At 43.2% G+C, this 19,460-nt stretch overlaps 1 protein-coding gene across 2 annotated transcripts; it reads left to right on the forward strand.

The window, feature by feature from the left end:
• The first annotated feature begins 2,699 nt into the window (after positions 1-2,699).
• Positions 2,700-17,069, forward strand: LOC103532365 (interleukin-1 receptor type 2). 2 transcript variants are annotated; one of them, XM_030469099.1, is made up of 9 exons: positions 2,700-2,778; positions 5,077-5,207; positions 5,365-5,623; positions 7,731-7,905; positions 9,389-9,563; positions 11,481-11,546; positions 12,770-12,905; positions 15,165-15,310; positions 16,610-17,069. In XM_030469099.1, the coding sequence occupies exons 1-9, from the start codon at positions 2,732-2,734 to the stop codon at positions 16,735-16,737; spliced, it is 1,263 nt and encodes a 420-aa protein (XP_030324959.1). In that variant the 5' UTR covers positions 2,700-2,731; the 3' UTR covers positions 16,738-17,069. The 2 variants fall into 2 exon arrangements, with proteins under 2 accessions (XP_030324959.1, XP_030324960.1); XM_030469100.1 differs by lacking the exon at positions 2,700-2,778 and adding an exon at positions 4,568-4,967.
• The last annotated feature ends 2,391 nt before the right edge of the window (positions 17,070-19,460 follow it).

Consider the following 19,460-nt stretch of genomic DNA (forward strand, 5'->3'; position numbering starts at 1 on the left):
ATGACCAAAATGACCACTTAGCATTGATGCTGTTGCAAGAGAGCTCAAGGTTGTGCTGCACCTGGCCTAGACAACCAGGGGCAAAGAGGGAGCAGAAGGGAGGAGAGGGCCAGTGGTATGGTGGGGAAAGGCCATGAGGGGAGAGCCTAAGTGTCTGCAGAGGAAGGGTGTGTGCCTGTGTGTAACAAATCTCCGGAAAAGCAAGTTCTGCTGCTCAGTGGACACCTTGCTGTTGGGTGCCTTTACTCGGTAATGGCAATGAATGCATTTGCAGTTGTTGGTACGTGCAATTTTTCCAAAGACATCCAAAGTCATCAAAAGCTTTGCTCTTTTTTGAGTCTGGTGAACAGGTGGGAACTCACCTGACTCTTGTGCCCCAGGTTACCATTAGAGACTCCCATATCTATTGAGTAAGTCACTCATATAGTAATAGCCTGATCTTAGAGTTAATGTAACATGGGTCACCCAGTCCAACAGCCCTTCTGTCTGGTTGCCGTTCAGTGAACTGGAAAAGGAAGGAATGAAGTAATTCTATTATTCATGAGATTAGATTCTTAGAATGAAGTTCAGAGACTCCAGAAAGCAAGACCAGTGGTTTTAAAGCCTAGTGTGGGAGTTTAGTGTCAGAGGAGAGGAGTTCTTTCTTTTAATCAAGAACACGGAGCACCACAGGGCACTAACTAATTTTGGTTGCGTTATCAGCCCTTGAGGTTCACAGATAGAGGGACTTAAGGGAAACCAGGCAGTCCTGTGTTGATCAGGTTACAGAACCTCTGAAGACCATTACAGATTGAAATACGCCCAACATGAGCCAGCAATGTGCAGCTCAGGAAGCCAACCTTATTCTGAGCTGCATCAAAAGATACATGACCAATGGGTTAAGGGAGGTGATTTTTGCCCTCTGCTCCACTCTTGTGAGATTTCACCTGGAGGTCTGTGCCCAATTCTGGTGCCCTCAACACAGGGAAGACATGGAAATGTTGGAGCAAATACAGAGAAGGGCCATGAAGATGATCAGAGAGCTGGAGCACTTTTCCTATGAAGACAGGATGAGGGAGCTGGGGTTGTTCAGCCTGGGGAAGGAAGGATCCAGGGAGACCTTAGAGCAGTCTTCCAGTGCTATGTCCTATAAGGGAATATAGTGATAGGATAAGGGGAAACAGTTTAAAGCTGAAAGAGGGTAGATTTAAGTTAGATATTAAGAAGAAATCATTTCCTGAGAGGGCGACGAGACACTGGTACAGGTTGCCCAGAGAAGTTGTGGTTGCCCCCTCCCTGGAAGTGTTCAAGGCCAGGTTGGATGGGGATGTGAGCAACCTGGTCTAGTGCAAAGTGTCCCTGTCCATGGCAGGAGGTGGCTGAACTAGGTGATCTTTAAGGTTGCTCCCAACCCAAACCGTATTTTATGATATGGGACTTCCTGATTTTTTTCTCTTTGTTTACTTACTGAAGTTGCTGTAATGTGTTAGGTGTTGCCTGCACAAAAAATATGTGCAAGCTAAGCATATGACACATCCACTAGGATTGCACTATATTAATAGGTGTCATAATCTCTATGTTTCTTGTCTCCATAGTCAATGGCAGCATAGTCTCAAAAAATGCCAATTTTTCAACCCTTAAACAAAATTCTGAGGTTTCCAGTAGAACTGAGGGTGATACTAGTTAAGGAAGACGTTCATTAATTATGTTAGGATTACATTAAAAATTGGTTCTTAAATGTTTACTGTGATAAGCAGCTATGTTGGTTTTATTACTTAGGCATTATTTCATTAGTGAGAGCACCACAAAGCGTTAGCCTTAGGCTAGGACCCCAGTGCTCACACCAAAACTGACCAGCTGAAGTCCAAGGAGGGGAAGATATTTTACTGAGGTCTGCTAGCAGGGACCTTCATGCTGACTCCAGATTTATCTGGTTGGACAGACACCACTCACAGTCTTCCTGGGCTAGCAATGATGCAGTGAATGCCAGCTGCTCCCTGAAGGACCCAGAGGCTGTGATAAATGCAGAAGCAGATTGCAGGAGGAAGAGGCATCACATGTCACATCCAGGCACAGGAAAAGCTGGCTTCTGGTCCAGTTCCAAGCTGCAGTTTCTCACTAGATTGCCCTCTTCTAAAGAGGTGGAAGCCAACACCATCATAATTCATAACCCATTTCTTTTTCTTCCTGCTCATGAACCTGGACACCATAATTTGCTTATTTCTGTTAATTCTTTAGACTCTGTGGCAAAGAGAGCCCTCATGTAAGCTGTGACACTAAGATGGGTGTTAAGGAAGGAAATGGGAATCAACCTATTTGTGATTCATAATAATCACAGAAGTTTTATGTTGTCCGTGAAGAAGTTGCTAAACCAGATTATATGAAGATTACAATTATTTAGCTGCTGACTATGCTGCAGGGCACCTTTCTTTACCCATGAGAATTTTTATTTGAGGTAGAGAGCAAAATAGTCATGTGAAGACGTGAGCGTATGCAAGCCACTGTTCGTCAGAAAATGGGAAATTTAGTCATATATTTAGCAGTCACTTCCCCTTTTTTTAGGAAATCCAAATACATAGTTTTTTCTCTCTGTGTCTCTATTTCTTTCATCCACACTGTACGGAAGGAAAGAAAGGTGGGTCTAAAATGTCATTTAGTTCTGACACAAATCTGATTGGGCAATGAGAGAAAAATTTCCGCTCTGTGTTGAGCTACACCCTATATAAGGTCCTCACTGGCAGTTTTCAGCCTTATGTCTTTTCTTGAGAAGCTAATATCTGAAAGACTGCAGAACCACAGGTAAGTGAATCTGATGGAAAATTGGGAATGAAACTTCCCTTAAGCCTTCAGCTTGTGTAGGGCTGATGGGAATTGCTAGACACTAAACCAAAGGGACTGGAAAGCTCTAAACAAAATAACCAAGTATTTTCATCAGGCAAAGAACCACAGGCAGAGCCACTAGCACCAAGTGTAACCCTGAGAGGGGCTACAGCCCAACAGGAGTGCCCTGGAAGCTCTTTCAGATCAAGCACTCGAAGAGATGATGAGTGATTATGAAGGTTTTAACAAGGCAAAGTGTTGAGTCCTGCACTTGGATCACAACAACCCCATGGAACACCACAGGCTTGGGGAAGAGTGGCTGGAAAGTTGCTCAGATGAAAACAACCGGGGAGGTTTGGTTGACGAACACCTGAATATGAGCCATCAATATGTCCAGGTGTCCAAGAAAGCCAACAATAGCCTAGCTTGCATCAGAAATAGTGTGGACAGAAGGACTAGGGAAGTGATTGTCCCCCTGTACTGGGATGAAGCTGCACCTCAAGTACTGTGTTCAGTTCTGGGCTCTTCACCACAAGGACATTGAGCTGCTGGACTGAGTCCAGGGAACTGCAACAAAACTGTTGAAGGCTTTGGAGAGCAAGTCCTAAGAGGCTGAGGCATCTGGGATTGTTTAGTCTGGAGAAAAGGAGGCTGAGGAGAGACCTTATCACTCTCTACAACTCTCTGAAGGGAGATTGTAGCAGGGTGGGTGTAGGTTTCTTCTCCCAAGTAACAAGCAACAGGACAAGCATAAATGGCCTCAAGTTGTGCCAGGTTTAGATTGGATAGTAGAAGACAGTTCTTCACTGGAACAGGCTGCCCATGGAGGTGGTTGAATCACCATCCCTGGGGGTGTTTAAAAGACGTGTAGATGTGGTGCTTAGAGAAATGGTTTAGTTGAGTTTGGTTAAAGATTGAACTCGATGATCTTAAAGGTCTTTTCCTTCCAAGAACAGTTCTATGATTCTGTGAAACAGTATTATTTAGCAAGAGGTTGGCTTTGTGGTGTTGTAGAGATGACAATAAGCTGGATATAGTTTTTTATAGTCGTGCTATTAGATGTCAGACAGATATAGTTATTAGGAGAGGAAGAAATTTTGATTAAAATTATGTTATAAATGTAAGCATGGTGAGATACAAAGAAGATTACTGAAAGAGAGTAGCTACAAATATAACTGTGTGGTAGAAAGAGGTTTTTGCTTTTGATAGTTGTCCAGTCATTTAATATTCATCCTATGGACCAATCATAGTATTCAGCTAATGTTAAATGTATGCAATTTACATTTCTGCATATGAAATGGAAATAGTATGTATTGCATCCATATGTGTACTGTATTGCATATAAATACCTTACATAGAGCATAAACTGGAGCCTATATAAAGGAAGTTTTATGTATTTTTGCCTGTGGTACACTGAGGTAACACAGAATCCATCAGCTGAAGCCTCATGGCAGAGCAGAGAGCATTCAGTGCTGTACACGTGAGCTGTCTCACCTGTGCCAGGCAGATGGCAAATAATGAATGACTGACAGCAGATAGTTTTGGTTTACCTTAGTGTCACTGTGCTGGATTTTTAGGACAAGTTGTTTGGGTTTTTTCTCACCTGTTTTTGGCATGGATAGTAACAGCATCCATGCTTAAAACTCCCTTATGCACCAAAAGTGAAATGGGGCTTTGCCACGGGAGTCAGTTTTTTGGCCCAAGATAAATATTTGTTGGAGGCTTTGGAAGCTTGGATGTGGTTACAGCAGGAAATTTGCTTTCAGCCCGATCTACGCTAGCTGGTCTGCTTTTGTAGCCATGGTGGAGGAGATAAAGTGACACAAGGCAGGACTTAATGAGATGCACACAGCTTTGGGAGACAGCTGAAGTGACTGTTTTTAAAAGAGTTGAAGTCGATTCTGCTTCATCTTCACTCCTATGTTCACCCAAGCCACTACTCTGCAGCTAACTGGAAACTGCTGACCTATGCCTCAGCCACATCTTATTGCAAAATAAGCAGAGCTAGGCTTCTCCACTTGTAGATGTTGCAGTGAAAAGCTGTGGGGACAGCAGCATCTTGTGGTATGTTGTTTGAATCTCCTATCACAAAAGAAAAGGGACAAGATGTGTTCGTGACAAGCCAGCCCCCATAACTAAGGATGAAGAAGTCTTTCTGCTCACTAAAGGTGAACCAAAGTCCACCAGGCCCAGAGTGAGGAAAAGAACAGTTAGCTCTCAAGTTAACACTGAGTATTTTCATTCTCTCTTCTGTCTTGTAATAAACTTTCCCTGTAGATTTCAAGAGGCTTTCCCTCTCTCTCCTTCTTCTGATTTCCTCTGGGAAAAAATGCAGTGCCTTTACTTTATCCTCATGATGTGCACAGCAGGCACCTCCGCTTTCAGACTCCAGCAAGTCAAAAGCACAGGTAAGGGCATGCTATTTTATTTTATTTTTTATTTATTTATTATTTTATTTTTATTTTTGTTTTGTTTTTCTTTTTGTTTGTTTGTTTGTTTCTGTCACCCTCTTCTTTTTAATGTGCCTGGCTGACAGTAATGTAAAAATATCTCTAATTTATATAGAAAACTGCTCAGATCACACCGTGTTTTTCAAACACTACTATGAACTGCATGGAGAACCTGTGGTTCTGAAATGCCCTTCTCCCAGATACAAACATTTGGATTTTTCTGCCTTGACCCATAACACCACATGGTATAAAAATGGTTCAGAAACCATGATATCAGGAAGAGACGAAGCTCCAAGAATCTGGGCAAAAGGAGATGAACTCTGGTTTTTACCAGCGATGTTAGAAGACTCAGGAGTATATATCTGCACAAGAAGGTGGGTATTTAAGAGAAAATGCACTGTGCTAAAATGCACAAGCTTGATTCAATACTCCAGTTGTGTTTGGAGTATATCTGTGTGATTTCTTTGATGAGCTGAGTAGGGGAAAATGTGGAAAATCAGAACTCTTAAATGCATATATCCCATAGACGTAAATACTGAAATCTGGAGAAATCATGACATGGTATTGGTGCTCTGGGGACTGTCTCATGAGGAAACAGTGTACAGAAAGTTTGTTCTAGCCTATTGACAAGGCAGTCAGGTCTGTGGCCAGTGGGGACATGCTATAGGCAGGGGATTCTGCAGAATGCATTCCACCTGATACAGCTCCAGAGAAGCAAATAGTCGTTTGCACTTCAGCTTGCCTTACAAAGCATGTACTAAGGCACTGGAGTGGCTTCTTTCTTCACTCTTCCCTATCCCTGGTGTTTACTTTTCTTCTGCTTCACATTTTAAACCAAACTTCTTGCCTTGCTGGAAGATCTTTCATGAGACTTGATGTGTATTTACTAGGCTGGGACCAGACTTGTGGTACTGCAGTGAGTTGAGATTTGGTCATCTTTTTCTGAGAATCTGACAGCCTGCTGTACAGTTTCAAGAGAGGTACTAGGATCTGGATGTGTGGGGAACTGAGGAAGACAAAAACACCTTTCACCATAAAAGCCTGAATTCCAGAAGACATCCAGGGTCCTTGCTCCATGTCAGCTCTTCCTTCCAGTCATCCTCCCAGTACTCTCCTGTCAACTGGAACCTTGCTCTGGGGTCTATAGTGGAAAACATATCTCTACATCCCTGGAATGTAGTTTCCTTGCTGGCAATGCACACCTCAGGAGTGCCATGTGTCAGCAGTGGAAGAGACAGACAGGGAGAACTCAGTAAATCATGCCCGATGTACTGGCTCAGCATGTCTCAGCAGCAATTGCAGTAGTGGGGCAGCAGAGAAGACTTTGATAGTAGGGCCAGAATAACAAAAGGATGCAAACATTGTCCTATAGCACAGGGTAGTTGCCTGAGACCTTGAAGTGTGTTCTCAGTCTCCTTTCTGGACTGCTCTGCCTCAGTTCATCAAGCTATAGGACTATATGAGTCTTACTGACAACTATAGTAAAATGCTGTGAAATCTGTTTGGAAAAAAATATGCAAGAGACAAGTACATATCTTTATCACTAACTTTATTACAGGATCAGTACGGTGCAAGCAAATAGTATTTCCTTTGAAAACTGTCTCACAGGGAAGCCTCCTGATTTTTTCAACGCTCTCTAAAACGAGAGTAAACTAACATAGATCTCTGCTTCTGCTGAGCTAGTATTCTGGATTTAGATGCCTGACCTCTGGTGATAGCATGTCACAGTGTCCCAGATGTAGTACCAAACCATTTGTCCTCAGGCCCCAGCTGCTCTTCAGGTAACTGACTGACCACCGTGGCTTTGCTGGCCCCCACAGAGCTCAGGAACTTCCCTGGGTGGAGGCATCTCCAAGGTAGGCTTTCAGAAGTTGTAAAGGACATAGCTAAAACACCTGTATCCCCCTGTGGTAGTCCTTGGGACTGGAAGAGACTGTTGCTTGGGGCCAGAGAAAAAAGTTAAATATTGAAAAACTTTCAAGGCAGGAATGCCTTCTTTTCTATGCAAAATAATATGCACTCACAAAATTGCTTCTGGTTGTGCAAGAATAGCTGCAGATTTAAATGCATGCTTTAAGCTTTTTATGTCATCTTTTGCTCCCAGTCAGTGTTTTCACAGTCAAGACTTCTTTCAAGGAAATGGTGGAGGGTTCATGACACACCTGTTACTGTTCAGGTGGACATGTTCCCCCTCCTTGCAAAATTAAAATAATCCTGTAGCGTCAGGGTGCACAGCAAACTTGGTGTACAACAACAACAACAAAAAAGACTGAACCTCTGAGGCAGATTTGTGTCAGCAACATGTTTAGACCGTACCAAAAAACAGCACCAGGGATTTTACAAGATCCCTCCTGGTATGGTCTCAGTCTTGACCTCTTAGAAACAGCTAAGGAAGGAGATGGAGTCAGGATTAAAACGAGGGTATCCCTAGATTTCCTCTTGCCACTAGTGGGTGCTCACCTCTCCCTGCTCTGTCTGCAGGAACTCCTCCTACTGTGCCAAGGTCTCCATCCACCTCACGGTTGTGGAAAACACAGCTGCTCATGAGATTGCCTATCACCAGGTCCTCTTCACTTTCACCTCCGGAAAGATTGTCTGCCCTGACCTGTGGGATTTTACACCAAACAGAACAAGCTTGGAGCTCAAGTGGTACAAGGTACAACTTTCACCTCCTCTTTGTGCAAAGCGTAATCCTGACCTGTTTGGAAAGGAATGTACATACCCATTTGCTGTTTCTCCTGAACATGATGTAGCTAAAGCCATAAGCACAGCATAATGTACTGGGTATCTTGAGGCTGATGTATGTATTTTAAGAAAGGTTCTCTGGGTAGAGTCAGCACAGGGTGAAGTGCTCCACATACTACATGCTCTCACAGGCTGTGTAACTATGTTTAAGGTTAGATTACCCTCCCTGACTCCAGGGTGTGCTACTTCAGATTAGGCCCTTCTCCTTGGTGCTATGCTTGTCATTGCCTCTCTACAGAATCCCATGAAGTAGGAGCTCCCAGTGATGCTTCCCTCATGCCAGCTGTATCTGATGGGATAGTTTTCATTAATGAACTGGAATACAGCATGTGGAAAATACTGGATTACAGTGCTTACAGTGTTGTCAAATTTACCAGCTCATGGCTTTTCAAGTAAGCAAGCCTGGTTCTACCTGCAAGGTCAAATATCCTTCACTTGATCAATCTTGTGCAATCTGGCACTGCACAACACAAGCTGCTTCTATTTTCACCATACCATGTCATTTGCAGTCCCACTGTGATCGCATGCTCTGTTTGAGCAGCTATCATTCTTACCTTGGGATGCAATACTTCAGCTGCCTGTGTTGTCCTTGGTACCACACCAGCAAAATATCCCTGATTCCCTTAGGAAGCAGCCTATAGCTTGATTGGTTATCTAAATACAAGCCTGTCCACCTGTTGTTCTTGCTACAGCTGTCTGAAAGAGCAAACCTGACTTCATGGAGAAGGGATGTCATTGCTCCTAGCAGGGCTCCAAACTCTGTGTCAACAGAGTCTTAGTGATACAGAACTGGAATTTATCACAGTGTATGAGATCATGTGAGGCAACTAATAGTTTTGTGAAACGAGTGTGATTACTAAAATGTATTTGTCTTAGAAGAATGTCTTAGAATATTATTCTTATGAGGACACTTACCAAAAGTAATAGGTTGTGAAAACCTTCATGATTATTAAAGTGACTTCTGTCTTAAAAGAACATGTTAGATAACTGCTCTTAAGAGTACTCAGTAAAGAACCACATGTATCTTTTACATACTAAAACATACATTTTATTGAAAAGTCAAACACCCACATTCTAGATAGACTGAAATAGTTATTCTTCAAACTTCATACAGCGCCTCAGAGGAAGGCATGGAGAGGGCATTGGAGATGGGAGTTGGAACCTGATGATCTTCAAGGTCGTTTTCAACCCAAACCATCCTGTGATTCTGTGACCATTCTATACACAGTTTAAGAACTTGCCCTTTAATGGGAAAGTGGATCCACTTGGATTTCCCAGTGATAAGTCAACTTACAAACAGAGACACAAGGATGAGTAATTTTGTCTGGAATCTAGATGGATTGCCACCACAGCTATCACCTGAGATGTAACACCAGCTGCTATCCTTTCTCTAGGGTTCTCTGCCTTTGGAAGACGACAATGAAAAATTCGTAATTCTGAAAGGTTCGACTTCTCTGATCATGACTTCTGTGTTACCAACAGACGCTGGCTACTACACCTGCAAGATGCCATTTCCATTCGAAGGTGTAATGTATGAAATCACCAGAACTATTCAACTGGAGACTGCTGGTAAATATTGGCAGCTATAGACAATACATCACTTAAGAAAATACCATCTTTGTTGATGAAACTAGGGAGAGGAACTCATCCTCAGCACTGCCAAGGAAAGGAGCTCACCATGAGTGCTTGCACTGATAAGTTTACCTCAGCAAGTGTACCCCCTGGTCTGGTCTGAAGCAGATGTGTGTATGGCAGAGTGCAGTGCTGTGATTTCCCCAAATGGGGAGGTTTAGTCTCAGTATGAGGAAGAATTTCTTTACCGAAAGAGTAGTCAGGCAATGGAATGGGCTGCTTGGGAGGTGGTGGGGTCTCCATTCCTGGAGGGATTCAAAGGCCGTGTAGAGGTGGCACTTCAGGGCGTGCTGTAGGGGGCATGGAGGTTTTTCTCCTGGGTTGATGGATGGTGATCTTAAGAGTTCTCTTCCAACTGTGACAATTCCGTGTGTGATTCGAGTGGCCGTGGGTGTTAAACCTAATCATCGATGCCTTTGGGGAAGTGCCTGTGGGTGTTAAACTGAATAATCGATGCCTTTGGGGGGTGGGGGAGCGGAACCAGAAAACTACTTCAGAAAGCTCAGGAAATAAAACACTTCGTTCTGGCTCAGGAGTGGCGGAAAGGGGTGTTGGGGGGCGAAGCCGCCATTTCGCACCGGAGCGAGGACTGCCGGTGCGGTAATGCAGCCATCGGGCAGCAGGGGGCGGGCGTTCCCGGAGGTGTCCCCGCCTCACGGGTCAGCGTTGCCGCCGGGCAACCGGGGCTGCGGGGGAAGGGATGCGGTGGGGTGATCCCCGAAGGAAGCGGCTTGAGGGTGCTGTGCCCTCCGGGTAGTGGCTGGTGGCGCTTGTGGAAGTGACTGTGGAAGCATGAGCGGCTCTCTGACTTGGGAGCGCTGAAGGCGAAATTCCCGGTCCACGCCTCTCTGCTCGAGCTCGTGGCTTTTTTCTTGCAAATATGGTGTACCTCAGCGCTCACTGCTCGTAAAAAAGACCGTACTTAGGGCTTCATATTACTGTTGATTGAGCCAGCAGCGTGCCCAGGTGGCCAAGAAGGCCAATGGCATCCTGGCCTGGATTAGGAACAGCGTGGCCAGCAGGACCAGGGAAGTGATTCTGCCCCTACACTCAGCGCTGGTGAGGCCACAGCTTGAGTCCTGTGTGCAGTTCTGGGCCCTTCAGCTCAGGAAGGAGATTGAGGTGCTGGAACGGGTCCAAAGGAGAGCTGGTGAAGGGACTCAAGCACAAGTCCTGTGAGGAAAGGCTGAGTGAGCTGGGGGTGTTCAGCCTGGAGAAGAGGAGGCTCAGGGGAGACCTCATCGCTCTCTACAACTCCCTGAAAGGAGGGTGTAGCCAGGGAGGGGTTGGTCTCTTCTTCCAGGCAGCTCCCAGTAAAACAAGAGGGCATGGACTTAAGCTCTGCCAGGGGAGGTTTAGGTTAGATACCAGGAAAAAATTCTTTACAGAGAGGGTGATCAGGCATTGGAATGGGCTGCCCAGGGAGGTGGTGGATTCTCCATCCCTGGAGATATTTAAAAAGAGACTGGATGTGGCACTCAGTGCCATGGTCTGGTAACTGCAGCAGTAGTGGATCATGGGTTGGACTTGATGATCTCAGAGGTCCTTTCCAACCCGGGATGATTCTGTGATTCCCCAAAAGAGGAGTCCCACATCTGCCATAAACTCCCCATGGCCCAGCTTGCAGTGTCACAGCCTGAGCTTCATCCTGTCCTGTCCCCTCAAACAAAAAGCTCTGGGCTGGAAACTGGAATGTCTTTCTTTGCCAGTGGGATTTAATAATCAAATCCTGGGATATGGAAAGATGCTGAAAAAAATGGCACATTTCTATCTATAGTTGTAGGGTACAGCAGCTCTCTATATATAGCAGCTATAAAGTTACTAGCACTGACTCTTGGTTCTTTCTCTCTCCAGAACAAGAAAAGAGAATTGCCCCAATAATCGTGTATCCAACACAAAAGACAACATCAGCTGCTCTTGGTAAGGCCCAAGATTATTTTTGGAAACATCAAACTCGGAAGAAATTACAGCAGGTCTTCATGTGGTGTAATTTGTTGGCATAAATTGTTGTATTTCTTTTGCTCTCAATTATATTACCCAGGAGTTGGTGCTGGTTTTCACTTCTTGTTGTCTACATCTAGATCCCATCTTTCATGTAGGAGGAGCTGCAGAAATGCTGCAGATTTTAGCCTCTAACAGGGCTATAAAAGCATGTGTGCAACCTTAGATCAGCTGCTCAGAGTTTGCTTTCACTAAGAACTATTAATTTTCAGTATTCCCAGAAACTGTGCTAGGTTACCTGCCAGCTTTGAATGAGCCACCTAGCCCTTTTGGGAGGAGGCATTTTTTCATTTCTCTTTACTACTTTAACTAGGCAATTTTTTATAGTTGGATAGTGCCTTGATAGGGCTCAATTTTACTTTCTCAATCAAATTTTTGTTGCATTTCCTATTCCCAGAAAATGACAGACATATTTTACACTAGGCTTTTTTAACTTAGGTACTGTACACATAGCTTTGTCTATGATGTCACAGTATTTCCTACCACTTTTCTTTCCATTAGTATATGACCACCAAATCTTTTTTTTTCTTCTTCTTTTTTTCCGCTTTAGCTGTACAGAGTGTTTTATCCCCCTTTTATCACCATCTGCACAGATATAATAACACAATTGTCTGTCTTCCTGAGTCCTGTATTTTCTGCATAATGTAGATATGCACCAGGCTGAAGGCTCTTTAGCTCTGAGTTACAGTAATTATAGCAAAATTTCTTAATTTTTTCATCACTGCTATATCTCTGGAGATCTCACCTTGAACTGAAGGGCCTAGCCCACAGATACTCAGAGTGAATCCACACTTCTGGTTAATCCATTTGCTCCAGAGTGGTAAATCACACCATGCCCTTTGGGCTGTGGTACATTAGAAGGAGAAGGGTCACTGAGAAATATCTAGTGCAAGAGCTGCTAACTGTTGCAATGGGAAAATAATATGTTTAGTAGCAGGAAGGTCTGCCAAACTGAAAGGTCGTGCTGCCAAAGAGCAGGGGTTCAAAAGCAATCTGGAGCTTAAATTCAGTTTTGAATGTGGTGGTGCTTGACCTGTGTGGAAACTTGATCTCCTGCTAGAGGTTTTGCTTTACACCAAGAGATGAAAGTGGTTTTACATATATATCTAAATGGGTTTTTTTAATTTTTGTTTTACCAACAGGTTCCAAGATGACTCTCCCATGCAAAGTGTTTGTGGGACAGAGCAGCCATGTCCACACTGACGTGGAGTGGCTGGCAAATGACACCACTGTCGACGTGGTTTACAAGCAAAGCAGAGTTACAGAGGGGGAACGACAGTAAGTCTGGCTAAAAATATTTCCTTGTGCTTGTTGCTTTAACCTGCAGTGTCACAGGGGCTCTCAGTGCAGCTGAATGCTGCAATGGGATGAAATGGGATATGGACAGATTTGAAGTGAAGGTGAGAGCTGAGGAGAAAACAGGCAGGCAAGTAAAAATCCCCAAAGTGAACCCAAGCAGGGTGAAATCAATTATTTATTTGTGGTTTTTATTCATGGACTACTACAAATTAGCCAACTTCAAGGCTTAAACTTGAAGCACATTTTCCTGGGCAGCCAAGCTGGTGTAAGAGATGTCTGCAGAGGAAAGCAAGGGGACTTCATCCTTCCCAGTGCTTATCTGTCTCCTTGGCCTGTGCAAAGGAAACAGCAACATCCTCTCCCTGACATTCATGAGTATCTCTGAATACACTAAAGGGAACAGAAAATTACCCAGTGGTTTGTATTTTTTTAAAAAAATATAATGGCTTTTCCCTTTAGGGTTGGTCTTTTCCACATTGTTGAGCTGCTCAGTGAGCACTAGAGCTGGCACCAGGGAAGCACTAGGGAGGATGCTGGTGGGTGGGAGAAGCAAGATGTCCCACATCCTCTTGCCCTGATCCATTGTTTCTCCACATCTTTCAGAGCCTTCTATCAGCTGCCTTATAGCTGTGTTCCTCAAGGCTATTCCCACTAGGAAAGGAGCAGAAAGATCTGCTTTCTGTACCTGTCACACCTCACCTGACTAATGCCAACTCCCTGAATTCAGCCACTCTTCTATTTCTTTGCAAATATGAGGCAAACCTACTGACTGAAGTCCTTTCGTTGAGGTCCAGGTTTGCACGTTTTGTCTCTCATTTGATGAAGCTGACAGTGTCTGCGAAGATCATCACCCTCACTTGGGTCACAGTGGTTTTGGGGGTCTGGGATACCATTGCCTCTGCTGCTGATGGTTAAACTGGTCACTCCCCATCTAGCACCTTCCCAAAGAGGTCCTGGCTGTCGATTAGGATTTAACAGGAGGACCATTCCCAAAAGAATGTCGGGATGTGCCATTCCTATTTTGAGGGACAGGAGTGTTCAACAGTTATGGATGTGGGCTGGTTGTGGGCATTTGTGGCCGTGTTTAGTTTATTAGACAGCTGCAGCCAGAGGCAACACAGTAACTCATCTGTGTGTATTTTCATTTTTTTCCCACAGCATGATTGAAACCATTAATTAATAACATTCTTTATGTGGATAAGAGACAGTGCTTTAAACCTGTGGTCAGGAGCCATGAAATGAACAGTGGCTATAGTTTCTGCAGGCTTTAGAACATAGCAGCACATGTACTTTATGAGTTGGACTTTAGGAGTTGTTTTGATTATTATTATCACTATCAATATGAGTGTTATATGTTATTATACAGTTGCATAAGAATTGAGCCCATACTAGCGAGGGCTCATGTGGAGCCCATAGTGTGTGAGGCACCCCAGTTCTGCTGGATGCCCTCAGAATGGCAGCCAGGCAAAACAGGCCAAATGCCACCCAGAAAACAAATTCCCTGCTGAAATCTCTGGCAAAGCACCCATGGCCACTTTCCTGCTGAAAACTGCCAGGAGGAACACACAGGGAACTCCATTGCCACAGAGCAGACTCGTGAGCAGATCATTGCAAACCAGCAGGACAACTTCTCCAGCAATGACTGGAAGATACCAGGAGACAATGTTTGACTACAGTTAGCAAACAGCTTTTAAATCGTTGGCCTGATGAAACAATGAGGTTGAAATAAACTGGAAACTTCCTAGACAGTTTCTTGTATTGAACTCTTGGCTTTGGGTGCATGACAGACAGGAAAGGTGGTTCACTTTGCTGAGTGAGCTTTTGCAGGGTTCTGTTCTCCATATGTCATCATCCAGTTGATAGTAAGAATTAACCTCAGAAATTAATAGCTGGTCAGAGAGAAGAAATGAGGTCTTTCCACAATGTTGTGTAGAGAGCACAAAGATAGAAGTTTGCTTGCCTTTCTGCATTCCTTTTTCTTTTATTTTTGTAAGACAAGAACAGATCTTTTTTTTCATGGAAGATTCAACAAATGCATAACAGGTACTGACAGCTGACACTCAAATAGTTGCACAATGGGGCTGGAAGAAAATGGTGTCCTCTAATGCTGAGGGGGTAGTTTAGAAATGAGCAAATATCTGATGTGTTTTCTTGCAGTGTGCTGTTAGAGTCAACACATCAAATACAGAAGAGCCAGCTTATAAAATGAAATGATGTAACACAAAATTTTTCTTCCAGAGAAATTGTAGAAAATGGTGAAAACTTCATTGAAGTGCCACTGATTTTTGATTCTGTTGAAGAAGTGGATTTTTACACAGACTTCACATGTGTGGCCCAGAACATATTTGGCTATCAAGTTCTGCCAACGAGGGTCAAGCAGGAAGGTAACTAGTTTGACTGCTCATTTGAAAGACAAACATGCTATAATTGTTAGCATTATTCTAATGCTAAATTATCATCCAAGCTTTTTACACTGTCAGAGCTGGTACTGGGGGGGATTATTGCCTGGGAAAAATGGATTTCTCTTTAACCTGTAGAGTTTGGAACGGCCTGTTCAGGGAAGACACTTTGTGTGGGTGAGTCACTGATATTTTCTGCAGGGAAAAGGCTCTGCACTGGTGTATCTGTTGATGGGACAGCACTCAAATTTAGATACACTTTGTGAAATGATGTCTCCAGTGAGACTACTGGCAAACTCCCATTTGATGCAGCAGGGTCAAATCTCCTCCAGTTCCTCAACAGTAGGGAAAAAAACCAAACAATGGCAGAATAAAGATCAGAGTGTTCCTTCTCCTCATGCACAGACTGCTGCCAAAATAGCAAGAAGTCCATCTTATGATGGGTGTTGTTAATTTGGCTTTTAATGATGGGAAGAGAAACCCTAAGATCAGTGGAATTTAAATTGCAGTCTGATAGACCATTGGCCAAGAACCAGCTGTAAAAACAACATGAAGCAATGTTAATTGTTTCTTTGCTTGACATTGATGAATCACCAAAGCTTGCTCACACTGTCTTAGAAAGGGCTATGAACATTTACAGTCTTCTTTATAACTCATAACTCACCAGCATCCTATGATGAGGGGTTTGCATGCACACTGCTAGATGATGTGCTGCCCTTGTCTTCTGTGAGCTACACAGATAATACTACAGGGGAGACAATTCATGAACCAATGCAGGCTGGAATAATCCAAAATGGTCTGGATGGACACTGGCCTTGGAAATTAGCTGCCTTTTCAGAAAAAGTTCACAGTCTTGGCTTGATGATTAGCAGTTTATAAGCTGCTCTGTAAGTGAAAATGGTTCACAGAGCATGAGACTGGACTAGGTGTTATGTACTGCCTCTCCACATGCTGCTTTTATTTCCTGCTTGGAGTGTTTCTGCTTCCACCAAATTAAGAGAGAGCATATATGTCTCCCTGAGCAGATGTTGCTAAGAGTCACATGTCTGCAAAAGGACTGAACTTTAAATGCTCACCCTCTACTGTTTTCCAAATGTTCCTCCCATATTCATTTCCCAGAGCACTCAGTCAATAGGCCTCTTCATTTCACAGGTGATCAACCCTGCTGGAAGGTTAACTTGCAGACATCCTTTTTACTGTGATTTCTCCTCTTCCTCCTTGAAATCACACAAGTATGTTCCTGGGAGGTTTCTTTGAAAAGCTGTTATTCCTTTACTTTTCTAGCTGTTGGCTTGTCCTGGTACATTGCAATGATTCCTGTTGCACTGACTTGCATGATCCTGGGGGCAATATGCATGCACCAGTGCTGGAAGAGGAGAGGAGAGAAAGGATACACCACAGCAAGAGTTTAAAATCTGCTTTATTCTCCATCCACCAATAGAAAAAAAAGTATAATCCTGGCTGTCTTTCACATGAGACACACAGACATTTCAGATCAACTGCTTTCTCAGTGGATTGATACATCAGCTGTTTTTGTCTTCTCCAAGGCTCTATGATCTGATGGAGTTATCAGTTTGTATTTTCACACTGCCTAGGTGCAGGAAGCCTTCCTCTGTTATTTTGCAGCTATTTGCAGCTTGCAGAATTTTGGAACAGAATACCACGAACATGCCCTGGATATGGGAAGGATAAGGAAAAGAAGATGCTCTTGTTCTCTGTAATTTCAGTAGTCTTATTGTTTAAGAAAAAAAAGGAGAAGAAACCCCTTGGAAGCCTAAAACAGAAGCTAAGAAAACTTGCTACACCAGAGTGCAAATGCTGTTCCCTTATGAATTGAAACTCATTTTATTTTACTTCAGTCTAAAGCCACTTCTTTCCCTTTTCCAGAGCCAGTTGTCATGGCAACAGTATATTTGTGGACTTTACCACAGACGATCTAAATTTTTTCACCATTAGGATTAACCCTTTGCTTAAATGGACTGTGTCAGAATAATTCCTCCCACAGAGATAACTACATCAGTGTAACATATAATAGAACACTAGAGAATTCAGCTCTGGTTTATCTACCAGTCTCTCAAAGCTGGAGATTCATAGACATCTGTAACATATTGTTACTTTTGCCAAGAGAAGAATTTGTAAGGATGTATTAGTGTTTTGAGAGTCATTTGTCTAATATAAAGTTTTATTCCTGGAAGTGTAATAGTAATGTGCAATAATGTAGATTCTTGCTCTGCTGTGCCTTTAAGAGGTCTGTCATGACTGGCCTGATTATCCTTGCTGATATGAGCATGAAAGTCTGCCATATATTCCCATAAAAAATGAATCTACACCCATCAAAACCAGTGCATCTTCAGGAACTTTTTGTCCTTTAGATTGAAGTATGCAAAACAATTATTCATAGTGCAAAACTCTGTCTGTGAGGTTAATCTGGATTCCGGTCTTAACAGAAATCAGATGGGACAAATAAATAATCAGTGACCATGTTGTACGTTGAGGATCAGAATAATCAGAAGGACTTGGTAACACTTGGTAACACTCAGGTCAGCTGAGACATAATTCTATCACACATAATGTGTATGATCTACAAGTGAAATGTCCCACAAACCAGGGAAATGAATGACTCGCATCCCTCTGGGAGAGGCCATAATCTAATTCCTTCACAGCACCGCTTACATCTGGCTCTGAGATTAGCTCAATAAACATTTGGCAGGATTTTAAAAATTAGGACTTGGCTGAAATTAAGAAACCCGTCAATCTATTGGCAAGAACCTTCACGTTTTATGAGATTTAAGCCAAAATCTCCCTTTAAATATTCTAATTGCTTGCTATGAAAATACAGGCATAGAGATTAGATTTCTGACACAGTCTGAGTCAGTGGCAACCAAAGAAGACCACAGGATTTACTGTTTCCAAGTGCAGGATGTTCATGTTGGTGATAAAGAACACTCATATTTTATGAACAAATGGAAAAAAGCTGTCTGCAAATCTGAAAAACAGTAAATTCAATTGGATATCTGTTCTTTGAAGGAAGAAAACTGTAGATGAACTGACCTGTGCTGGTATGAATATCAATAACGTTTTGGGTACATCATGAATGTTCATTTTGATCAAGCAATTGCCAGTTTGCAATTAGGTTTTCCAGTAAGTGTAAACTTCAAAAATGCAATTTTTTCTTCCCATCCATTTGTGTCCTCCAAGAGTAGTGTGATAACACATCTGGGTGTAGGAGCAGGCTTGGATCTCGCCAAACAGTGAAAAAGAAGTAAAACATTTGGTATATGGAGTATCTGGGACATATGAAAGTTAAATACCTCACCCCCTCCAAACTAGAGAAGGATAAAGAAATGTAAATGTGGGATAAAAATTAGACATACAGCAAACTGATGTTACATACCCCGTGGCATCTTGAATACAAGGGCAATGTAAAGAAACAAAGTTTTATCTTTTATAACGTGATATTAGCTTCTCTGACTACTGATGCAGTAATGTTCTGAAGACTTTTGTCATAGGGAGACTTGTTCAAGTGAACTGCATAGTGTAAATGTTTTACAGACAGACCTGAACAAGTGGCTTACATAATGTAAATCTTTTACCTTGATCTGTATTGTTGGGTAGCATGGTCTATGTTATTTTTGAAAATGTTACCTGAAAAATGAAGAATGAAACAAAGAGCTGGTGTGTGAGTTGGGTGGGATGGAAGATGTGAGGTGGGTCTTTTGGGGGTGGTAGCTCTTTCTTGGAAACATGTGGTTTTTCCAGTGCTCTGCTGCAGAGGGTCTCATCCTCTGGGGGTGCAGGGACCCCCACTCTGCTGGGCTGTGGGACCAGCTCCATCCTTCCAGCTTCTGCTCTCACCCTGGGGCTGTGCCATATCACACCCAAGGGAGACCAGTCCCTGATGGGCCACGCTGCTTTCCTGCCACCACATTCATGACTGTTCTTGCTTTGTAGTTCCCTGAGTGTTTGGGCTTGTGGCAGGTGGTATCAGTTTTGGGTTTTTTTTAAGTAGCTGGGGAGGGGAAGGTATGCATGCAGGAGGAGAAGAAACATGTGAAATACCATTGCCAGGAAGAATGCTTTAAATATGAGAACAGCTGATTAAAGTTCTTGATGATTATTCTGACTCAAGTTTGCA

Source organism: Calypte anna, chromosome 1 (genome assembly GCF_003957555.1).
Source record: "Calypte anna isolate BGI_N300 chromosome 1, bCalAnn1_v1.p, whole genome shotgun sequence".
Lineage (NCBI taxonomy): Eukaryota > Metazoa > Chordata > Aves > Apodiformes > Trochilidae > Calypte > Calypte anna.